At 43.5% G+C, this 22,348-nt stretch overlaps 1 protein-coding gene across 1 annotated transcript in view; it reads left to right on the top strand.

Annotated features, from left to right (window-relative positions):
* LOC127411924 (MAM domain-containing glycosylphosphatidylinositol anchor protein 1-like) overlaps window positions 1-22,348 on the top strand; it is a 288,415-nt gene that overhangs the window by 152,963 nt on the left and 113,104 nt on the right. Inside the window, exon 7 of the mRNA XM_051647835.1 lies at window positions 12,429-12,698. Within this exon, the coding sequence (XP_051503795.1) occupies window positions 12,429-12,698 (270 nt within the window). The remainder of the gene's footprint in view (window positions 1-12,428; window positions 12,699-22,348) is intronic.

The raw sequence follows: 22,348 nt of genomic DNA on the forward strand, positions 1-22,348 counted from the left end.
ATAAGGAATAATGTACAGTCAGCTGGGTTGTTATCGTGAAATAAACCCTGACAGGGTAATCAGGACCCCGACGCGAAGCGGAGGGTTCTTGTATCTCCCTGTCTTGTTTGTATATAAGATGGCTCCACACGTGTGGCCACCTGTTACAGCAGATCCGAATCTTTTTTACTCTTTTTATTATTTCTACTCTTTTGATTGTTCTTTGTGTTGTTTGTTTTGTTTTGCATTTGGACCTAAGTACACAAGCATTAAGAATTTTGTGATTACACTCGGAAACAAGATGGAGGAGTTAACGGCACTAATCAGGACACAGAGGGAGTACCGGGAGTGTAGCTTTATTTGTTTAACAGAGACGTGGTTGAACAAATGGACTTCTGATTCACTTGTTACACTTGATGGCTTCCAACCGGTGAGGGCGGATAGGAGTTCTAAGGAGACGGGTAAGAGAAAAGGAGGAGGACTGATGTTGTATGTTAATAAGTGATGGTGCATCCCTGGGCACATTACTATTAAAGAGAAATTGTGCACTAAGGACACTGAACTGTTAGCGGTCGGTATGAGGCCATATTATCTGCTGAGAGAATTTTCATATGTTATCGCGATATTGGTGTATATTCTGTCCTCGGTGAATGTGAATGTCCCTTGTGATCTTATACATTCAGTCACAGCTAGGATGCAGACATTATATCCACAGTCTCTCCTTATCTCTGGGGACTTCAATCATGCCTCTCTGTCACCCACTCTCCCTACATTTACCTAGTATGTTGACTGTACTACTAGAGACAATAAAACACAGGACCTGTTGTATGTCAACGTTAAAGAGGTGTACAGATCTTCCCCCTTCCCTCTTCTTGGCCGATCAGACCATAATCTTGTATATATCCTTCCTGTATACAAACCGGTTGTGCAAAAGCGGCCACCAACCATAAGGATAATAAAGAAATGGTCTGGAGCAACCAGTGAAGCACTGAGGGACTGTTTTGAGTCAGCAAACTGGGAAGTACTGTGCGAGTCACATGATGAGCATATTGACAGTCTAAATCACTGTATTACAGATTATATTAATTTCTGTGTTGATAATACCATACCAACCAAGAAGGTTAGATGTTTCTCTAATAACAAACACTGGGTTACCCCTGAGCTGAAGTTATTATTAAATGAAAAAAGAGGGTTTTTATGATAGGGGACAAAGATGAGCAGAGGAGAGTACAGAAGATGCTAAAAAGGAAAATAATGGAAGGAAAGGATTGTTACAGAAGGAGGATGGAGAGACCTGAATACAATATCTGGACAGTCTTTAAAAGGTGGAGGGTATGCTACCCTGGGTGACCAGAAGTGGACAGACGAATTGAATCTTTTCTTTAACAGATTTGATAGTGGATCTTCTCCTAACAACCCCCCTCTCATCACGGTGGGAGTTCTGTCTCCTTTTCTAAGCCTTCATACAATACCCCGACCAACCTCCCCTCTCCCTTGATCTCACCCCCACACTCTTACCTCTCACTATCGACTGATCAGGTGAGATGGGGGATAAAAAGTATTAAGACAAGGAAATTTGTAGGTCCTGATGGCATCAGCCCTAGATTTCTCAGGGACTGTGCGGATCAGATCTGTGTGGTGGTCCAGTACATTTTTAATTTGAGCTTACAACTGGAAAAAGTTCCAGCATTGTGGAAGACTTCCTGTGTGTTGCCTGTACCTAAGATTGGTAAGCCTACAAATTTCAGTCATGATAGGCCAATTGCTCTGACGTCACAAATGAAGAAGACTTTAGAGAGACTTGTACTTAACCACTTACAACCTCTAGGGCACTCTGCTATGGACCCTCTGCAATTTGCTTATCAACCAAATATTGGGGTAAAGGATGCAGTTATCTTCCTTCTGCAGAGATCTTTAGAACATCTAGAGGAGGCTGGGAGCACTGTGAGAATAATATTTTTTGATTTCTCCAGTGCATTCAATACCATTCAGCCTTCACTGCTTAGAATTAAGATGGAGAAAGCAGGAGTGAATTTTAGCTTGGTAAACTGGATAACTGACCGTGCAGGACCGTGTGTCTGAAGTGATTAAGTGCTGTACGGGAGTCCCACAAGGAACTGTATTAGCCCCTTTCTTATTTACCCTCTATACATCTGACTTTTAGTACAACTCTGGCAACTGTCATCTTCAGAAAATTTCAGATGACTCCGTAGTTAATGGATGTATTTCTGAACATAATGAGGGTGAATATAGGGAGTTGATTAAGAACTTTGTAGACTGGTGCCAGCTGAACTGCCTCCAGCTTAATACAAGTAAGACACATCAAATAATACCAGTAAACATCCAGAGGATGGACACTGAGACTGTCAAATCATATAAATACCTGGGTGTTTATCTAAATAACAAGCTGGTCTGATAACACAAACTATTTATATAAGAAAGGTCAAAATCGAAATCATCTCTTGAGACGACTGAGATACTTTGGTGTGTGTCAGGTACTGTTAAAGACTTTCTATGAAACTGTGGTAGCATCTGTCATTTTGTATGTTCTGGTATGTTCGGGGGAGGTGTCTTGGAAAGAGAGAAAAAAAAAAAGTTAACAAGTTAATTATAAAGGCCAGTTCTGTTGTGGGATGCTCTGTGCCTCTTATAGATCAAATAGGAGACGAGAGGATGGCTAAGAAACTATCTTGTATTTTAGACAATAACTCTCATCCCCTCCACGAGACAGTGCGGGCTCTGGGCAGCACGTTCAGTGCAAGGTTAATTCATCCATGCTGCTCAAAAGAGTGTTAAAGAAAGTCTTTTTTTGCCATCTGCCACAAGATTATACAATCAATATTATACATGTTTGATTTGTTACTGGTGTGATATTATTATGATGTAGTGCTTGGGTTGGTGCAATATTGTTTATTGTCTGTTGTTTTGCTTTGTTCATGTTGTTTTTTATCTATTATATTAATACTTTTTAAATTATATATTTTTAAAGATATGGGTTGTGTTGCTGCTGTAACATGTGAATTTCCCCCTAGGGGGATCAATAAAGTGATCAATCAATCAATCAAGCAATCAATCAATGAGTTTGCCGGCTGACTGTACATTATCCTGCTTATTACATGACTACTCACCACATACATTTAAAAAATGGACATGAAATATTGATTTGCATGAAAATTATATTATTATGTGAGAAGAAAGAAAACGCTGAAAAGCTGAATTCCACCTCTGGTTTGCATCGGAGTTCTGTTGGTGTTTATATCACCATCTGGCTGCTCATTATCCAGCTTATTTTAAGACTACTTGCCAAAAAATAGGAAAATGGACATGAAATATTGATTTGCATTGACATTACGTAAATATATGAGAGAAGAAAGAAATCGTTGAACAGCTGAATTCCCCTTTCCAGTTTGAGTTCTGCGTTTGAGTTTTGGTGGTGTTCTATTTTGTGACAAGGTCTGTCTGACATTTGAAATTATTTTACTAGCTGACTTGTAGAGATTGCAGAGTGATACAAGAGGTAGGAAAGATGACTTGCAATCAGTGTTGGGTGTAATGCATTACTAAGTAATTAATTACTGTAATTAAATTACTTTTTCATTCAAAAAAGTCAAGTAAGGGATTACTATAAATTTTTCAGTAATTTAATTACAGTTTCTTCTAATGTAATTGTGTTAAATACTGTATAGATTATAAAACAACCGAAATTTAACATCTAATATTAAAATATACGTTTTCTAATTTAACGCTGCCCCCTTAAATTCTTTGGCCAGTACATTAATAATTTATTTGATTTTATATTATTTAATTTGAAATAATTAAAAGAACAGTTTCATGCATATCCTTGTATTTTTAATCTGGTTGAGGTTGATAAGGGTTTTAGAAAGTAAATAGTAATAAGTAATGCAATTACTTTTCAGACAAGAGTAATTAGTACAGTAATCTAATTACACTGTAGAAGATGTAAATAGTAGTTAGTAATTAACACTGCTTGCAATACCCGGATGAACAGACTGATATGTCTTAATCCCTGGATGTGTGATCGCTACTTATCAGACTGCTAGATGGCGCCATTGACCAATCAGAATCAAGTATTCCAGAGACCTTTGTAATAAATATCATGAGCTACTTAGAGTTATTATGACAGTCAACAACTGCACAAGTTGAGCCTGAACTCATTTTTACTCTAACTAACACTTAAAATGGTTGTTGTTCTCCATCTGGAATGCTGGTACTGGTAGTTTTTATATTGCTTCTTATGGGACCGGAACCAGAAAACAGTCCTGCGGCAATCAGAATCATCATGGCAGCGGCTAGTGGTTAGTCAGGAAAACTGTAGCTAGGTAAAGCAGAAATAGCCATGCTCTTGATGTGCTGGAGCTGAGGTAGGTGATGTGGGTTTGAATCTAATCTGCAACATGACTCTGATCCCATTTGTATGCTCTTCTCAATAACTGCCTTTTTCGTCTTTGCTGTATTTCTCTGAAAAAGAAGCAAAAGCCCCAAAAACTACACTTTCTCAGTGCAGATTAGTGCAGTCCAGTGTAAGTATAGCATGTGGATCTGACCCTGTGAGAAACAATGACCATGACCCCCACGACCTTCCCCTTTTTAATAAATAGACCTGATCTTTGTGCTTAAAGCACAACTTTGACTGGATCACAGAAAAGCAGAATTCAAAATGTGCCATATGCAGAGCAAATAGAAGGTTAGGGGAGATGTGTCTGCTATTGATCAGTCTGTGTCTCACTGTAACAGCACTCACACCTGCCATCCTTTAACATCAATACACAGCGCTAATACATCATCAGGTGTAATGAGGATGAATGAGATGTGCGTGTATTTTTGTTTCTTCTTGGAAGAGGACAATTGCTTCTTTGCTTGTTAAAGGAGTAGTTAAGCCTAAAATTAGCAATCAGGTTTGGATCGACATTAGGTTGAGAAATGATGACAGAATTTACTTTTTTGGGTGAACTATTCCTTTAACAAGCAATTATGCATGTTTACACAATCAAAATCAACCTCTTTTCTGACTTAGTATAAACGACAAACAAAAAACTAGCAGAAAAATAATAATAATAATAATAATAATAATAAAATGATTGGTAGGTTCAATTGCCATGCAGATCCGATTTATTTAACAGCACTAATTGAGACAGGCATCATTAAATCAGACAGGATAAATTGCTTTATTGATGTTATTGTCATGTCTATCATTGCTGAGTACTAATTACTTTTCATCTGTTGCCACGGCAGCATGGCTTCGATAGCCTTGTTAATCTACCATGTATCAGTTTTTTTTTTTTTTTTTCTGTGGTGAAGCCATCAGTGGATGACGGATGTGATTGACAGATGTGACACTGAAGTGCATGAACAATTTTGAAAGTGACAGTTCAGAAGAGACAGAGAATGGCTTTTCGATAAGAGATGTTTTGGCGATGCTTGTTGTGGCCTAAATCCTTTAACAAACTCTTACTGGTATAAACTCAGTGACCATATGTTACACTACATGGCCAAACATATGTGGACACCTGAACACTACTCCCATATGTGCTTGTTGAACATTTAATTTCATGGGTATTTATTGACAGTTTGTGCTCTGTTTGCAGCTATAGAGCGCAACAGTCTGGTTCCGGAAGTGGTTTTTCCATAGGGAAATTGATAATTAATTATAACTTATAAACCTGTAAAGACAGACTGTCACATCATCATTGTCTTCACTCCTGTCACTTCGTCTTCATCACCCCCTGTTCACAAGGTCTCTTATTTTGATACCGTTATTGTCTTCTGTTGTTAGTTTGCCCCATACAACAATTCCCATGTTGCACTGCCCTCATCACAGCCATCTGTTCCCCATCTTCCTCACCTGTTCCCTGTTCCCTCATCAATCATCTGTTTGTATATATACCCTCTAGTTTCACTCACTTATTGTCAGTTCTTATGTTTCCTTGTATGTTCCTGTGATTGCTGATCTTTATGTATTTAATGTTACTATTTGGTTCTTTGCTTTACTCCACATTGTTTGTATCACCTTCATCATATCCATTAAAAAGCCTGCGTGTAGATCCATCATCTCCCATCTCATCTCTACAATATCATTACACAGACCTACTGTGAGATTCAGAGATTGTTGCTCGATGGTATCTGCTTCTGTCGAAACCATTAGTCCATATTCAACTATAAATATAAATGCAGTTTCTTGTGAAGAACTACATTATTCATGATCCTGCAGAGAAAAATCTACTAATCAGAGAACCTTATCTGATGTGCTCTGCTGTGATGTTATAGAGTTGGTCTCCCTACACTCTCAAACTATCTATATATTTGTATGTATCTGAATGTGTTGCAATAAATGTAAAAATGTTGTTACTATACTTACAACCAGCAACTTTCAATCAATCATTTATATATTTTCATTGTTTTTAATTTGATTTCATCATTCACAGTGTTTTATGGTATTGTAGTTAATTCCCTCATTAAAGACGTTAAGTACACAGTCTTGTACATTTGTCTTTTAGTCTGATCTAGACTAAAATATTTTTTTTACATCAAAGTTTGTAATGTTTTGATTCAACTCAGAGCTGGGTGATTTGGTTCATGGCTTAGAACTCTTTCATGAAGGATTTTATGAAAATCCTATGAAAAAAAAATAAATAATGGGATAAACATTTCCAGAACCAAGTAGGTGGGCGCTCTATTGCGCTCTATCTATATAATCTATTTCAGATTTACCCGCCCCTGAACAGCACATAAAAACAGAATGATCCGTGGTTGGTCCTTTTCATGTCAATCAGCCACTCTCTTCTTGTCTAACTGGGCAGTTCTTGGCCAGAAAAGCTACAATATGGACTTTAAGCTGATAGCCAGAAGTCTGACTATGTGAGACTGAGACCAAAACCATACTTTACGCAAGTATGTGTGTACGCAAATGTGATTGCTTGGTCACTGCATTTCCCATGCAAAAATGAAAATTCACTTTCCCTCATGCCATCCCAGATGACTATGACTTTCTTTCTTCATCAGAACACAAACAAAGATTTTTAGTAGAATATCTCAGCTCTGTAGGTCCATACAATGCAAGTGAATGGTGATCAGCAATTTAAAGCTCCATAAAACACAGACAATTGTAGTAAAAGTAATCCATATGACTCCAGTTGTTAAATTATTGTCTTCTAAAGCGATACAATCGCTTTTGGTAAGAAACAGATACATTTTTAAGTCCTTCTCACTATAATTGTTGACTCCCGGTCGCTCTCCAATGTGCATACACGAGGGGACTCAGTTCACACTGCCTCTCGCGTGACGTTAGCACATTGGCATGTTCACGCAAAAACTGACATGATACAAGAGGAAGTGCAGCACGATTTGTTTACAAGAGAATGCTGTTCACAAGCTTGATTGGTTTTGCTTTCATTTGAACATGCCAGCGTGCTTACGTCACATGAGAGAGACAGCGTGAACCGAGTCCCCTTTTTGGGACCCATCCACTTGCATTGTATGAACCTACAGAGCTGAGATATTCTTTTGAAATCTTCGTTTGTGTTCAGCAGAAGAAAGAAAGCCATACACATCTGGGATGGGATGAGGGTGAGAAAATGATGAGAGAATTTTTATTTCTGGGTGAACTATCCCTTTAACATGCATTCTTGTGCTTTCAATCCTCTGTACTTATGGGGGCGATAGAGTCACCTTCAAAAGAAGCCATTAAACCAGATGATTTATTATTCAGGTTAGTGCCTATAATTATATATCACCTTTAACTTACTTGCTCAGCCATATTCTCCTCAAACTCTAGGTCCACCACGACAGTAGTTGACTTGAGAAAAACAGTAAAGAAAGAGAAAACTCACCGGAGACAGTTCAGGGTAACATCTGCTACAGTGCCCCTTGTGACACGTTGAGAATGCAGTGCATATTTGTGTTGTGTTGTGAATTGTGGGCTGACACATTTTGGAATGCAACTACACATGAAACTGAGCTTACGTAGCAAGAAGCATCTGCATTCACATACCTGCGCAGAGTATGTCTCTGTATTAAGTCTGATCCAACCATTCATATGCATGTTCATCTCACGTCCTATGTTTTTCTCTCTTAATTTCTTAGCTTACATCCCTCGTGATCAGCTGAAATGTCCTCTTGCTATATACAGTATATTTCTCTCTGATGTCTTTGTAGAGCACAAAAATGCAGTGGTTTGTGCAGTGGTCAGTCCCAGTATTATGTGCCAACAGCGAACTGATCCTGTATCGTCCCCCTCATATCGCTCCAGAAAATTTAAGCTATAAATTCTCTCCTTCTCAGACTCTCTCTTTCTCTATCTATTTTATTTGTAGAACAAATAAGATGCTTGTATGTGCCAGGAGGCTGAGAGCTGAGAGCTTGTAGAGTTGTTTGCAGTACAGAAGCCCAAATCTCTTCCAGTCTGGTGCATGTGGCAAAGAGGCCATCCAGATGACTTTATCTAATGCCTCTCTGTTGAGACATGACATTGCAGCACATGTAAATCACAAGAAATTAAAGAGTTCAGGCCGGCATTAGATCAGATGCACTTCAGTGAGGGGGATTTAACAGAACATGTACAAGACTGTGTGTGTTCAGAATCAGAATCAAAATTAGCTTTATTGCCAAGGAATTTGTCTTGGTGACAGAAGTTTCCAGTGCACAAACAATACAGCAACAAGACAGAGATAATAATACAAAAATAAAATAAAAATAAAAAGTGAATAGTAATAATACACAATAAGACAATATATATAAACTCAGCAAAGAAAGAAATGTCCCTTTTTCAGGACACTGTATTTTAAAGATAATTTTGTAAAAATCCAAATAACTTTACAGATCTTTATTGTAAAGGGTTTAAACAATGTTTCCATGCTTAGTTCACAGTTATAAAAACGTAGGACACTAAAGAGACCTTTCTACTGACTCTGAAAAACACCAAAAGAAAGATGACCAGGGTCCCTGCTCATCTGCGTGAACATCCTGCATGGAGGCATGAGGACTGCAGATGTGGCCAGGGCAATAAATTGCAATGTCTGTACTGTGAGACACCTAAGACAGTGCTACAGGGAGACAGGAAGGACAGCTGATCGTCCTTGCAGTGGCAGACCACATGTAACAACACCTGCACAGGATCAGTGCATCCGAATATCACACCTGCGGGACAGGTACAGAATGGCAACAACAACTGCCCGAGTTACACCAGGAACACACAATCCCTCCATCAGTGCTCAGACTGTCCGCAATAGGCTGAGAGAGGCTGGACTGAGGGCTTGTAGGCCTGTTGTAAGGCAGGTCCTTACCAGACATCACTGGCAACAACGTCGCCTATGAGCACATTCCCACCTTCGCTGGACCAGACAGGACTGGCAAAAAGTGCTCTTCACTGACGAGTCACAGTTTTGTCTCACCAGGGGGGATGGTCAGACTCACATTAATTGTTGAAGGAATGAGCGTTATACCGAGGCCTGTACTCTGGAGTGGGATCGATTTGGAAGTGGAGGGTCCGTCATGGTCTGGGGCGGTGTGTCACAGCATCATCGTACTGAGCTTGTTGTCATTGCAGGCAATCTCAATGCTGTGCGTTACAGGGAAGACATCCTCCTCCCTCATGTGGTACCCTTCCTGCAGGCTCATCCTGACATGACCCACCAGCATATATATATTTCCAATATATATATATATATATATATATATATATATATATATATATATATATATATATATATATATATATATATATTTGGTTGTAAATATAGGCTTCAATTTCTTATGTATGTCTTGTTTTGGGGTTGAAATATGACCTTGACATGTTTTTGACAGGTTTAATGAGAAACTACAATGCACGTTATTGCATTTGTTAATGTTATACAGTTTCCATACATGCTGTTCATGCAAATGCTGTTAAAACAAAACAAAAATATAGACATACCCAAAGAATAATAATAATAATAATAATAATACACCCACCCCTGGAGTCGCAAGTTCGAATCCAGCGCGTGCTGAGTGACTCCAGCCAGGTCTCCTAAGCAACCAAATTGGCCCAGTTGCTAGGGAGGGTAGAGTCACATGCGGTAACCTCCTCGTGGTTGCTATAATGTGGTTCTCGCTCTCGGTGGGGCACGTGGTGAGTTGTGTGTGGACGCCGTGGAGAATAGCGTGAAGCATCCATATGCCCTATGTTTCCGCGGTAATGCGCTCAACAAGCCACTTGATAAGATGCGTGGATTGACAGTCTCAGACGCGGAGGCAACTGAGATTCGTCCTCTGCCACCCGGATTGAGGCGAGTCACTACGCCACCATGAGGACTTAGAGCACACTGGGAATTGGGTATTCCAAATTGGGGAGAAAACTGGGAGGAAAAAAAAATAAATAACAATAATAATATACCTTTAGAAAGAGTATTAGATGAACAGGATGTGCACTGTAATAATCACCTGCTTTATAAGACAAATTAGGAAAAGTGCTAGTCTGAATGTTAAATCCATTTTTGGTCTAATTATTATTTGTTTGGTCATTTATAGATAAAATGCAGCATCTGCAGTAATTTTCATTAAATATATTTTGTTTTGTGAATAAAACAAACAGACAGACAGCAACAGCATTATGTATGTCCACTCTCTCAGCTTGTTTATTTTTAGTTAGGTCATGTACATGTAATTTACAGTAATAAAAGTTTCTTAGAGCCACTTGCTGTGTTGCTCCATGTCTGTATCTAAATAAATAAATTAGCTTTAAATATTTAAACTATTTTCACAATGGTTTCAGCTACTGTATGTCAGGACGTGTTAGGGGCTGTTCAGACTGAGCGTATTTTTGCGCCCGTCCATGCCATGTCAGGTTAAAAGAACTTCAACTGTTAAAAATAGTCTCTAGACACTTGCGTTCAGCTCTGTTCATGGCATTGGATCTTTGCTTTTTTTAGCACAAGAACATGCTCGGTCTGAATGGCCCCCTGCTGTATTTTGTGGAGGGGGGGTTAATTGTTTTGAAAAAAATGTCACAATGCAAAAAATCTTAATTGGAGTTTTAAATTAAGCTTAATGAAAACCACTCTTTAGTTCAGTTTAATTATCATGGTAGAATTTGTTGAACTGCCTTTCATTTATGCTGATTTAAATGAATACATTTAAGAAACCTTTGTCTTAAAGTACTTTTTTCACATAATGCAGTAAACATTTCTATGCTACACTAATGACAATCTATGGTGATATGGTGGTGGGGGTTATTTTGATTTTGGGGTGAAATGTGACCTGGGTATGTTTACGTGAGGTTTACTAATAAGTGCATGTTAATGGTAATGTCTAGGGTTCAAGGGTTCTTGTCTTTCAAGCTCAGCAAGTGCAGGGCGGACAAAGTAGCCTACAGCACACATTGACTCTGAAACAAGAAATCAGTGAAGTAGTTACTGTATTTAGTCTGTTATAGGACTACAGCTATGTGTCGTGCTGAGAATCACTATCAGATCTATCTCTATCTTTTAGATAATTCTTAGCTTAAGTGTTTTATGGTTTAGTTACACAGACTGTATTCTGTTTATTGCGCTGTATATTTTGTATGCTGCATGTTGTTTATTAATGTTGCCACTTGCGTATTTGCACCTGGATTTTTTTGCTTTATATGTTTTATATTTTACTCTACAGCACTTTGGTGCAACTCTGTTGCTTTTAAATGTGCTCTAGAAATAAATCTTGACTTGACTTCTACACCCACAAGCAAGGAAGAGGTAATTTTTCATTAAAATAGTGTTTTCGATTGATTATATTATTGATCCTCTTGACATGTCAAGGCACTTTTAGCTTTGAATTGTTCATGTTGAAGCAAGACAACCTGCACTCCTTGTATATCTAGCACTGTGCTCTTTAGAAATGTTAAGAAGAGAATTAGCATTTTCAAGCCTTGGGTTCCCTTAGGAATTTCCAAGGTTTTTTTTTAATAGTGATTTTTGATTTACTGTATGAGTAAAATAAGGTTTGTACTTAACATTACTTGAGTTCACTTTCACATTTTGTTTTACAACACAGTTCTGTTACACACAGTCATACCTCAAATGTAAATTCTGAGGCCGCTGTGTGTTTTAAAAAAAGTATGTTGCTAAATATGGACTACAACTAACACAAGTATGTTTGTTTACGTGCTCGATGAATCAGACATTTGTAGTCATTATGTAGCAACTTGTTTGCACCTTTTTAAAAGTTTTTAAAGCACACTACAGCTTCAAAATTCATGTTTAAATTATGACTGTGTGTAATTTTAGTTGTAGAACAAAAAATGTTAACCACAGACTACTACTTACTTATTTTGCTCCAAAATCGAAAACCACAAAAAATCTAAAGGAAATTTCAGAGGGAACCTATGTAGCCCAACACTCGCTAATCTAGACATAAACAACCACCGGGATGTCCACCAGCCATGAATGATGGTATTTTCTTTTTATCTCATTCATTCCCAGCACCTCCTGCTCTGAAGCTGTCTGTGAACGAGACCTATGTGGTGGACCCAAGCCAAGATGTCACGCTCTCCTGCGAGGTAACGGCAGGGTTTCCCACACCTACGGTGACCTGGTCACGGTACCCTGGGTCTCTCCCGCGGCGGTCTGTGATTCGAGGTGGGTCTCTCACTTTGTGGTCCGTCACTCCTGATGATGCTGGCATCTACAACTGCACCGCCATCAACAATGTCGGGAACCTTGCGAGAAGAACCGTCAACCTCATTGTGAGAAGTAAGTGTGCTTGTTCATACCTGTGTGTATATGTATGTAATCTTTTCTTTCTTAAAGAAATACTACACCACAAAAGGAAAATTCGGTCATTATTTGCTCATCCTCATGTCATTCCTAGCCCCTTTTTCTTTTCTTTTTATGGAACACCTGAAGGGAAGTTTTGAAAGATCTTAAGACAACACTTCTCTATACAGAGTCCATAGTGACTATGTTTGTCAAGCTCCAAAAAGGAAAAAAAAACAAAAACAAAACAACAACAACAACAACATAATTCTTGTTGTATTCTGAAGCAATACAATAGTTGTAATAATGATTATAATAAAAATAACACATTTTATTTGTATTGCACCTTTCATACATCGTGCAACTCAAAGAGCTTCACAGATCAGAAATTAAAAGTTAAAGAAAGTGACTATATTAAAATAAGTAATTAAGAACATTAGAAACAACAAAACTTAATTACAAAATATATTAAATTAAAAATGCATTTTTATTTTATTTTAAATAGAATAATAAAATAATAAAAATATAATAAAATAAAAATTTAACATTCCCATATACATACATACATACATACATACAGTACATACCAACCAAATGCTAATTTAAAAAAAATATGTCTTTAAATGCTTTTTTAAAAAATAAAAAATAAGTAGTAATTCATGGTTAATCTTCCCTTCTGCCATAACTCATGTTTAGCTTGCGTTCACATAAAAATTCAAAAATGGTGCATTGATGTCATTGACGTCATCAAGATCAAAATGGTGGTTCTTGCATGGGTCATAACCCAAATGTTACACAGTGTTTATTGTCTTTTTTGGAGCTTGACAGACATGGTCACTATATGACCTTGTTTCCACCTGGTATTAAGATGCGTCTCGGATGATCTGATCACATGTGGTCAGGTGAGACACATTACTGTTTACACCTGGTCACTTAAATGCATCTCCCGTGACCACTTGTGTTCAGATTTGGAGGGCAGGGTCTCTGTTTCATGATGACATACATCAATCACTGTCAGTGTGTTACTGCATGATAATAAAGCGCAACAAAGTCAGAACAGACAAAGAAAGCATGAAAAAAATGGTGTGCTGTTTCTCTTAGATGCGGTTGAAATTTAATCTAAGCAAAAGCTCAATATGTCAAGCAGAATTATCTGTAATTTTAGTGGATTTCCTGTATTAAAGGAGCTTCAGGTGTTCATGCAGCTTATCTGTTTTGATATCAGACACACTGAAGAAGATCCGTGAAGTTCTCGTGATTGTGTTTGAATCCACTTTTTAAAATTTTCCAATCGGACGGTTATTTCTTTTTAAAGCCACTCGTAACCGGCAAAGTTTAAACACTTGTTTTAGCACAGCGGTTGATTGACAGGTGAGGGGTGGCACTTCGCTGCTGCCGGGACGCATACAGGACAGATTAGCATATACTCTTTAAATGCGATCCATTTTTGACCACATTCCTATGTGGTTTTTACGATCTGATCACAAAAAATGTTAGATCACGTTTAGACCTGTATTTAAGGCTGACCACATGTGAAACGCATCTTAAAACCAGTTGGAAACAGGGTCTATGAAATGTTGCTGTATGGAAAACAACAGCATAAAAATTCTACTTCTGCATTTTTCCACATGAAAAAAAACAGCAACAACATATGGGTGAGAAAATAATGACAGCAATGTCATTTTGGCTAAACTATTCTTTTAAAGCCAACATTTCTGTACCACAAGTGGCATCAAACGGAATTGCAATCTGTTTGTTTGAGCATCCAGATGGACCAGATATAATAACTTAGGCTCATGATGTGAGTTTAGACCGGGATTACCTGTTGTCTGAGCAGTGGAAGACAGGGGAATTGTTTGTAACTTGTTTGCAAAAAGTCATTATTTGTGCAGTCCTCTTTTGTGTGACTAATGGCGCAGCAAATGACACTCTTCGCCTTTAATATTTTAAATATAAGTTGCATTTCAAGCTGTCAGTTTCAGTATAAGAATACACATTCCTGTGACTTGATTGACATGCATTTGAATGAGTTATGACTTCCTGTCTGTCTCGCACTTAGCAAAATTGCAGAGCCAGATTTCTTCATATGTAAGCGCGGGAGTGCGTGTTTATGTGGCGTGAGCGCGAGTTAGCGGTTGAACTGTAATTAGCTCTCTTGGCAACCTGCAATCATGCTAAACTCCTCAAGCTGTGAGAGTGATTCAGGAATGGCTGCCATAACGCCCGCTGCTCATCAGGCCCCTGAGCTATTCTTAGTCTCTTTAATCATTTTTATTTAATCCAATTAATTTGAGAGGAATTGAGATAATTAGCAGAAGAAGCTTCTTATTTCAGAGTGTGCAGGGTGCGTGTTGGATGCTTCTCTGTTGATGGTAATGTGCTCACTTTGTGTCAAACACACACACACACACACACACACACACACACACAGGTGCCACGGACGCATGAGTGCAACCAATCATGCAGGTAGAGCAGCCGTCTGTCGAAATGCGGCGTTCTGAACATATGGCGCTAAACTTTCTGTCCCCACCTGCAGGGTCGTTTTTCATACTGTCGGAGTATAAACACGCGGCTAAGCTGTTATAGTTATGAATTGTGCTTCAGTGCTTACAAATTACAGCAGTAGGGCTGTGGGTGGGTTATGGATGCTCTAAGCACTTTCAGCTGCGCGTTTGATATTGCTTTGGAGCCCATTATTTGCATCTTAAACAGAGTTTACGATTAAGTCATCTATCCTTCATATAAATTGTGATTTTTTTTCTTTTCTCGTGATAACATCCAGTTTTCGCAGTAGGGCAGATCTTTCAGATAATGAGTGGGTCTGACTGATGACACTGTCATTTAGTTACAGCTCTTGCAAGGCAGCACTGTATTGATATTCATCAAGCATTCTGGTTAGGGTTTGTTCTAAACCTCTAACTGTATTAAATACTACCATTAATTCAGCACGAATTGCTAACATACAGACATCATTTGAAATTAGTTTTGTGGATAATGTCAGCTATCTAGTTTCATTTTTTGTAAACTTTATACTCTTTACAAAATGTAAGAATAAAATTTTAAAAATCTCACTGAGCACATTTACATGCACGTTCTTACATTGATTACAATATGCTTAATAAGTCAACGTGTGTGGTTATGTAAATGCCTTAAAGGGTTTTCCTTTATTGGGGTAAGGTAATAAACAGTTTAAGCATAAACCGATCATCACATGTACATTTTTGCCCATTACGCCGGGTTCACGTGAGCGAGGCACGAGCCTCTGCGCAGAAATCTATGGGGTCCTACGTTACATTTTTTCTTTAATAAGGTCATAATAAGCTGAGGTTATTGCTGCTTCACGGACAACAGCGGGCAGTCATGTGCCCCTCATCTTTATCAGCACACATGGTTGTGATTGGTTAATGTTGTGTTTATACTGTACACCTATCTACACAGAATAGCAAAAGGTCTGGCAGTTTATTAATTCTTTCATTGGTTAATTTATTTTATTGAGTTTACTTGCATGCAGACATATAAATTGTAGTGTACTATAGGTTTGGTTTGAATAATTTAGATTTACTTTTGTGTCTTTTCTATAATCTCCTGATTATTTTAGTGTTGTACTGCACCCAGAGCCATTGAGCTCAGCGTGAGCCGCTCGGTAAAAATAGGCTCGGTGGCGAAATTATCCGCTCACTGGCACGTCTGGGGCTCTTCTGGGACACGTCAACTAGTGACTCACGCTTGCAGTGAGAACAGTGTAATCTGTTAATGTGGGCGCCGAAATGGAAACGCGCTGCTCACGCCTAGCTTTCGCCCTGCTCACGGAGGATGTGTGATCCCGGTGTTACTCTGATTTCATGTTGCATGTAAACACCTTTGCTAACATTCTTGCTGGCTCATCAAAAGTGTTGCGCGCATTTCTGTTTACGTTTTGATGTCAAAAGCAGAGAATAATCCGATAATTTCAAGTTTTATGTAAACACAGTTTTGTTGCGTTGTCAGATTTTTTTTAATAAACAGATTTTTTTAGTTATCAGCATATTAGTGTACATGTTAACGCAGTCATTGAGCATGTTTATATGCACAATCTTATACAAATTTTTCTTAAAAAGGCAAAAAAACGTCATGGTTACTGGTGTAACCTCCGTTCCCTGATGGAGGGAACGAGACGTTGGTGTCGATGTAGTGACACTAGGGGTCACTCTTGGGAGCCCGAGACACCTCTGGTCTTTGATAAAAGGCCAATGAAAATTGGCGAGTGGTATTTGCATGCCACTCCCCCGAACATACGGGTATAAAAGGAGCTGGTATGCAACCACTCATTCAGGTTTTACGCTGAGGAGCCGATATAAGGTCCGGCCATTTCAGTGGGTAGTTCAGCGTTGTGGCAGGAGGGACCAACGTCTCGTTCCCTCCATCAGGGAACGGAGGTTACACCAGTAACCATGACGTTCCCTATCTGTCACTCACTCGACGTTGGTGTCGATGTAGTGACACTAGGGGTCCCTATACAAAACGCCACAAGGCTGAACTGTGTTACGTGAACTGGCGGTGTGTGGTGGGCAGACTTGCTGTGTGCCTCATAGTCAGCACACCAGGTCGACACGTAACCTCCCCCAACACAGTTATGAGTGTCGAACGGCCCTTTTTGGGGACAAGTCGACTACCCAGAGATAGAGACAGGCTTAACCCAGTCATGGCCTCTTTCCCCTTCTCTTTTTCCACTCCCTAAAAAGAAGGGGGATTATCCGACTGGGCCGCCAGGTCTAGTCGGGGGGTGTCCCTCCCAAGGGGAGGACACCGCGGAGACCACACCTCGCCCCAAGAGAGGGGGGATATTTAAGTGGAAGAATACATCACATGGTCTTTCCAACCATGTGGAGAGCCTTCAAGGTAGATCCTACCCAATGGGGGAGGAGTTACTACAACATGGAGACTGAGGGGCTCTGCCCAAGGAAGACGCAGTTTGCCAGTAGGGAAACGAACTAGCGGAAGATATAGATCGCATGGGGTTAGCCTTACAGGGAACCGCCACATGCGGAGCACCTACCCCAGAACCGTGCTCTTAGTTAGCGCGTGTACTGGGCCGGCAGCAAGTCTCTCCGAAAACTCGACTGCCACAGGGCTCGGAGGAAGTCAACCAGGGAACAACCTTTGTGAACACTACTGGGAATTAACAGCGCACGTCTTCAGCTCAAAAGGAGGTGGAAGGCGCTATGTGCAAGCGATACACCCGGCCGGCTATCCCGGGCTTATCCGCTTGTGTTGCGTGCCACTACCTGGGACGAAACCGGTTCCACCCGGAGGTTGTAGAACCTTGCAAAGGTGTTGGGTGTTGCCCAGCCCGCTGCTCTGCAATGTCTGTTAGAGAGGCACCCCTGGCCAGGGCCCAAGAAGCCGCTACACCACGAGTAGAATGGGCTCGTAGCCCTACCGGGGGCGGCATGTTTTGGGCGAGACATGCCATAGTTATGGCGTCAATGAGCCAGTGGGCGATCTTCTGCTTGGAGACAGCACTTCCTTTCCGCTGTGCACCGAAGCAGACAAAGAGCTGCTCAGAGAGTCTAAAGCTCTGCGTGCGATCCAAATAGATGCGCAAAGCGCGCACCGGACACAGCAACGCCAGGGCTGGGTCTGCCTCCTCCTGGGGCAGCGCTTGCAGGTTCACCACCTGGTCTCTAAAAGGAGTGGTGGGAACCTTGGGCACATAGCCCGGTCGGGGGTCTCAGGATCACGTGAGAATAGCCCGGACCGAACTCCAGGCACATTTCGCTGACAGAGAACGCTTGCAGGTCACCTACCCTCTTGATGGAAGTGAGCGCAGTCAGGAGGGCAGTCTTCAAGGAGAGTGCCTTAAGCCCGGCTGACTGCAAAACTCAAAGGGGGCTCTCTGTAGACCCTGAAAAACTACAGAGGTCCGATGAGGGAACAAGGCGTGGCCTGGAGGGATTCAGCCTCCTGGCGCCTCTTAGGAACCTGATGATCAGATCATGCTTCCCTAAGGACTCACCGTCGACTGCGTCATGGTGTGCTGCTATGGCAGCAACGTACACCTTCAAGGTGGAAGGGGACAGCCTCCCTTCCAACCTCTCTTGCAGGAAAGAAAGCACTGATCTGACTGCGCACCTCTGGGGGTCTTCCTGATGGGAAGAACACCACTTAGCGAACAGACACCACTTAAAGGCATACAGGCGCCTCGTAGAGGGAGCCCTAGCCTGAGTGAATGTGTCTACCACCGCAGGTGGGAGACGGCTTAGGTCTTCCGCGTCCCGTCCAGGGGCCAGACATGGAGATTCCAGAGGTCTGGGCGCGGGTGCCGGATGGTGCCCCTTCCCTGAGAAAGAAGGGCCTTTCTCAGGGGAATTTGCCCGGGGGAGCTGTCACGAGGAGCGTGAGGTCCGAGCACCACGTCTGGGCGGGCCAGTAGGGTGCTTACCAGGACGACCTTCTCCTCGTCCTCCCTGACCTTGCACAGGGTCTGTGCGAGCAGGCTCACTGGGGAAAACGCATATTTGCGAATGCCAGGGGACCAGCTGTGCCAGCGCGTCTATGCCGAGGAAGGCCTCGGTGAGGGCGTACCAGAGCGGGCAGTGGGAGGATTCTTGGGAGGCGAACAGGTGCACCTGTGCCTGACTGAATCGACTCCAAATCAGCTGGACCACCTGAAGGTGGAGTCTCCACTCTCCCTTGAGGGTAACCTGTTGTTACGGCGCGTCCGCCGAAGTGTTGAGGTTGCCCGGGATGTGAGTGGCTTGCAGCGACTTGGTGCTGCTAACTCCGTTGGAGGAGACGGCGGGCGAGTTATGACATACAGCGGGAGCGCAGACCGCCTTGGCGGTTGACATATGCTACCGCTGCCATGCTGTCTGTCCGAACTAGCACGTGCTTGCCCTGGATCAACGGCCGGAACCTCCGCAGGGCGAGCAGAATTGCCAGTAACTCGAGGCAGTTGATGTGCCAACGCAGCTGCGGACCCGTCTAGAGGCCGGCAGCTGCGTGCCCATTGCCAACAGCGCCCCAGCCCATTTTGGAGGCGTCTGTCGTGACCACGACGTGCCTGGAGACCAGTTCTAGCGGAACACCTGCTCGTGGAAACGAGAGGTCGGTCCAAGGGCTGAAAAGACGGTGACAGACCGACGTAATGGCCACGCGATGTGTCCCGTGGCGCCATGCCCGTCTCGGGACTCGAGTCTGGAGCCAGTGCTGAAGCGGCCTCATATGCATCAACCCGAGCGGGGTGGCCACCGCCGAGGACGCCATATGCCCAAGGAGCCTCTGAAAATGTTTCAGTGGAACCGCTGTTTTCTGTTTGAACGCCTTCAAACAGGCCAGCACCGACTGGGCGCGCTCGTTCATAAGGTGCGCCGTCAAGGAGACTGAGTCCAACTCCAAACCGAGAAAAGAGATGCTCTGAACCGGGAGGAGCTTGCTCTTTTCCCAGCTGACCCGAAGCCCTAGTCGGCTGAGGTGTGAGAGCACCAGGTCCCTGTGTGCGCATAACCCGTCTCGAGAGTGAGCTAGGATTAGCCAGTCGTCGAGATAGTTGAGAATGCGAATGCCCACCTCCCTTAACGGGGCAAGGGCAGCCTCTGCGATCTTCGTAAAGACGCGAGGAGACAGGGACAGGCCAAAAGGGAGGACTTGTACCGATACGCCTGACCCTCAAACGCAAACCGCAGGAAGGGTCTGTGTCGAGGAAGGATCGAGACGTGAAAGTACGCATCCTTCGGGTCTACCGCCGCGAACCAATCTTGATGCCGGACGCTCGCTAGAATGCGTGTTTGCGTCAGCATCTTGAACGGGAGTCTGTGTAAGGCCCGGTTCAGTACTCGCAGGTCCAAGATTGGCCGCAACCCACCGCCTTTTTTCGGTACAATGAAGTAGGGGCTGTAAAACCCCCTCTTCATCTCGGCTGGAGGGACAGGTTCTATCGCGTCCTTCCGTAGGAGGGTAGCGATCTCCGCGCAAGGTAGCAGCGTTTCCATCTTTCACCAAGGTGAAGTGGACACCGCTGGACCTGGGCGGATGCCCAGCGAAGTGAATCATGCAGCCGAGTCGGACGGTCCGGACCAGCCCTCGCGACGGACTGGAAAGCGCAAGCCATGCACCCGAGTTCCGCGCAAGGGGGACCAAAGGGACAACGTCATCGGATGTACCGGCGGGTGGGGCCTCGCGGCGGGGCGGAGCTTGAGGTGCCACACCCCATCGTGGCCGTGCTGAGTCCGAGGACATCGAAGCACTTACCTGGCTCCTTGTGACCACCCCCGGAACAGCCTGGGACGGGGGAGGAAGAGGCCTGTCCTCATGACCCGTGGAGACTGTCACATCGGGGGCGGATTTGTGCCACAGCTGGGCGCTCAGGGCGGGAGACTGCCGCCGGAGCGCCAACCTGCCAAATGGAGTGGTGGACGGTGGTCGTGATGCCAGCCGTACACACCGAATATGTGACCCAGGGAACAAGGAAACCACTCTTGCGGAGCTCTTGAGTACTGCAGCCACTTGGGCATGCAGCGCAATTAAATGCAAAAGGTAACAAAAAGAAGATCTGCTTACCAGCTCCAGAGCAGCGGGTTTCGTTGTCACTGGGTCGCCCGTCTCAGGGGCGCTTCGAAGACCTCCGTGGGTTCTTCGGTGCCGGCTGTGAGACGGGTGGCGTCGGCTTCCTGCGGTGGGCTCCACGCCGGGGCCGGGCCGGAGGGGCGGGCTGCGGCGGAGCCGGTGCAGTCACCGCAGGGGGATGCCCTCGGCGATGAGTAGATGGGGGGATCTTGAGCCACGCCGGGGCAGGACAAGCCGGCTAGCATCCATCTACTGCTCTACCATCGAGAACTGCTGGGCAAAGTCCTCGACAGTGTCGCCGAATAGGCCCGCCTGGAAAATGGGGGCAGCAAGGGATCGTGTCCTGTTGGCCTCACCCATCTCAACCAGGTTGAGCCAAAGGTGGCGCTCCTGGACCACTAGTGTGGCCATCGTCCGCCCGGGAGACCGTGCCGTGACCTCCGTCGCTCGGAGAGCGAGGTCGGTCGTCGAGCGCAGTTCCTGCATCAATCCCGGGGCGGAACTACCCTCGTGCAGTTCCTTTAGCGCCTTGGCAGACTTGCAGGAGAGCCATGGCGTGCAGGGCAGAGGCGGCTTGTCCAGCAGCGCCGTAGGCTTTGACCGTCAGAGACGACGTAAACCTACAGGCCTTGGACGGGGGCTTTGGGCACCCACGCCAGGTGGCGGTGCTCTGCGGGCATAGGTGCACCGCGAGCGCCTTTATCCACCGGGGGATTGCCGAATAACCCTTGGCCGCCCCACCATCGAGGGTAGTGAGAGCGGGGAAGCTGAAAAGATCGGGACCGGGCAGTAAAAGGTGCCTCCCGCGATCTTGTCAGCTCTTCATGCACTTCCGGGAAGAAAGGAACGGGGCAGGGCGTGGCTTTGAGCGGCGCCGCGAGCCCAGGAACCAATCACAGAGCCGCGAGGGTTCAGGGAAGAGCGGTGAAATCCACTCTAACCGACGCTCGCGGCTGTCCGGGAAAGCATGTCGTCATCTCCGCGTCAGCCTGTGACTGGGCGATCGACCCCGAAGGGAGGAGCCCAGCCGAGGCTTCCGACTGGACGAGCCCGCTCTCCGATGCCGCGCTCGAGAGCTCATCACTTTCACGGGCTCCGAATAA

The sequence above is a fragment of the Myxocyprinus asiaticus genome, chromosome 21 (assembly GCF_019703515.2).
Source record: "Myxocyprinus asiaticus isolate MX2 ecotype Aquarium Trade chromosome 21, UBuf_Myxa_2, whole genome shotgun sequence".
Classification (NCBI taxonomy): domain Eukaryota; kingdom Metazoa; phylum Chordata; class Actinopteri; order Cypriniformes; family Catostomidae; genus Myxocyprinus; species Myxocyprinus asiaticus.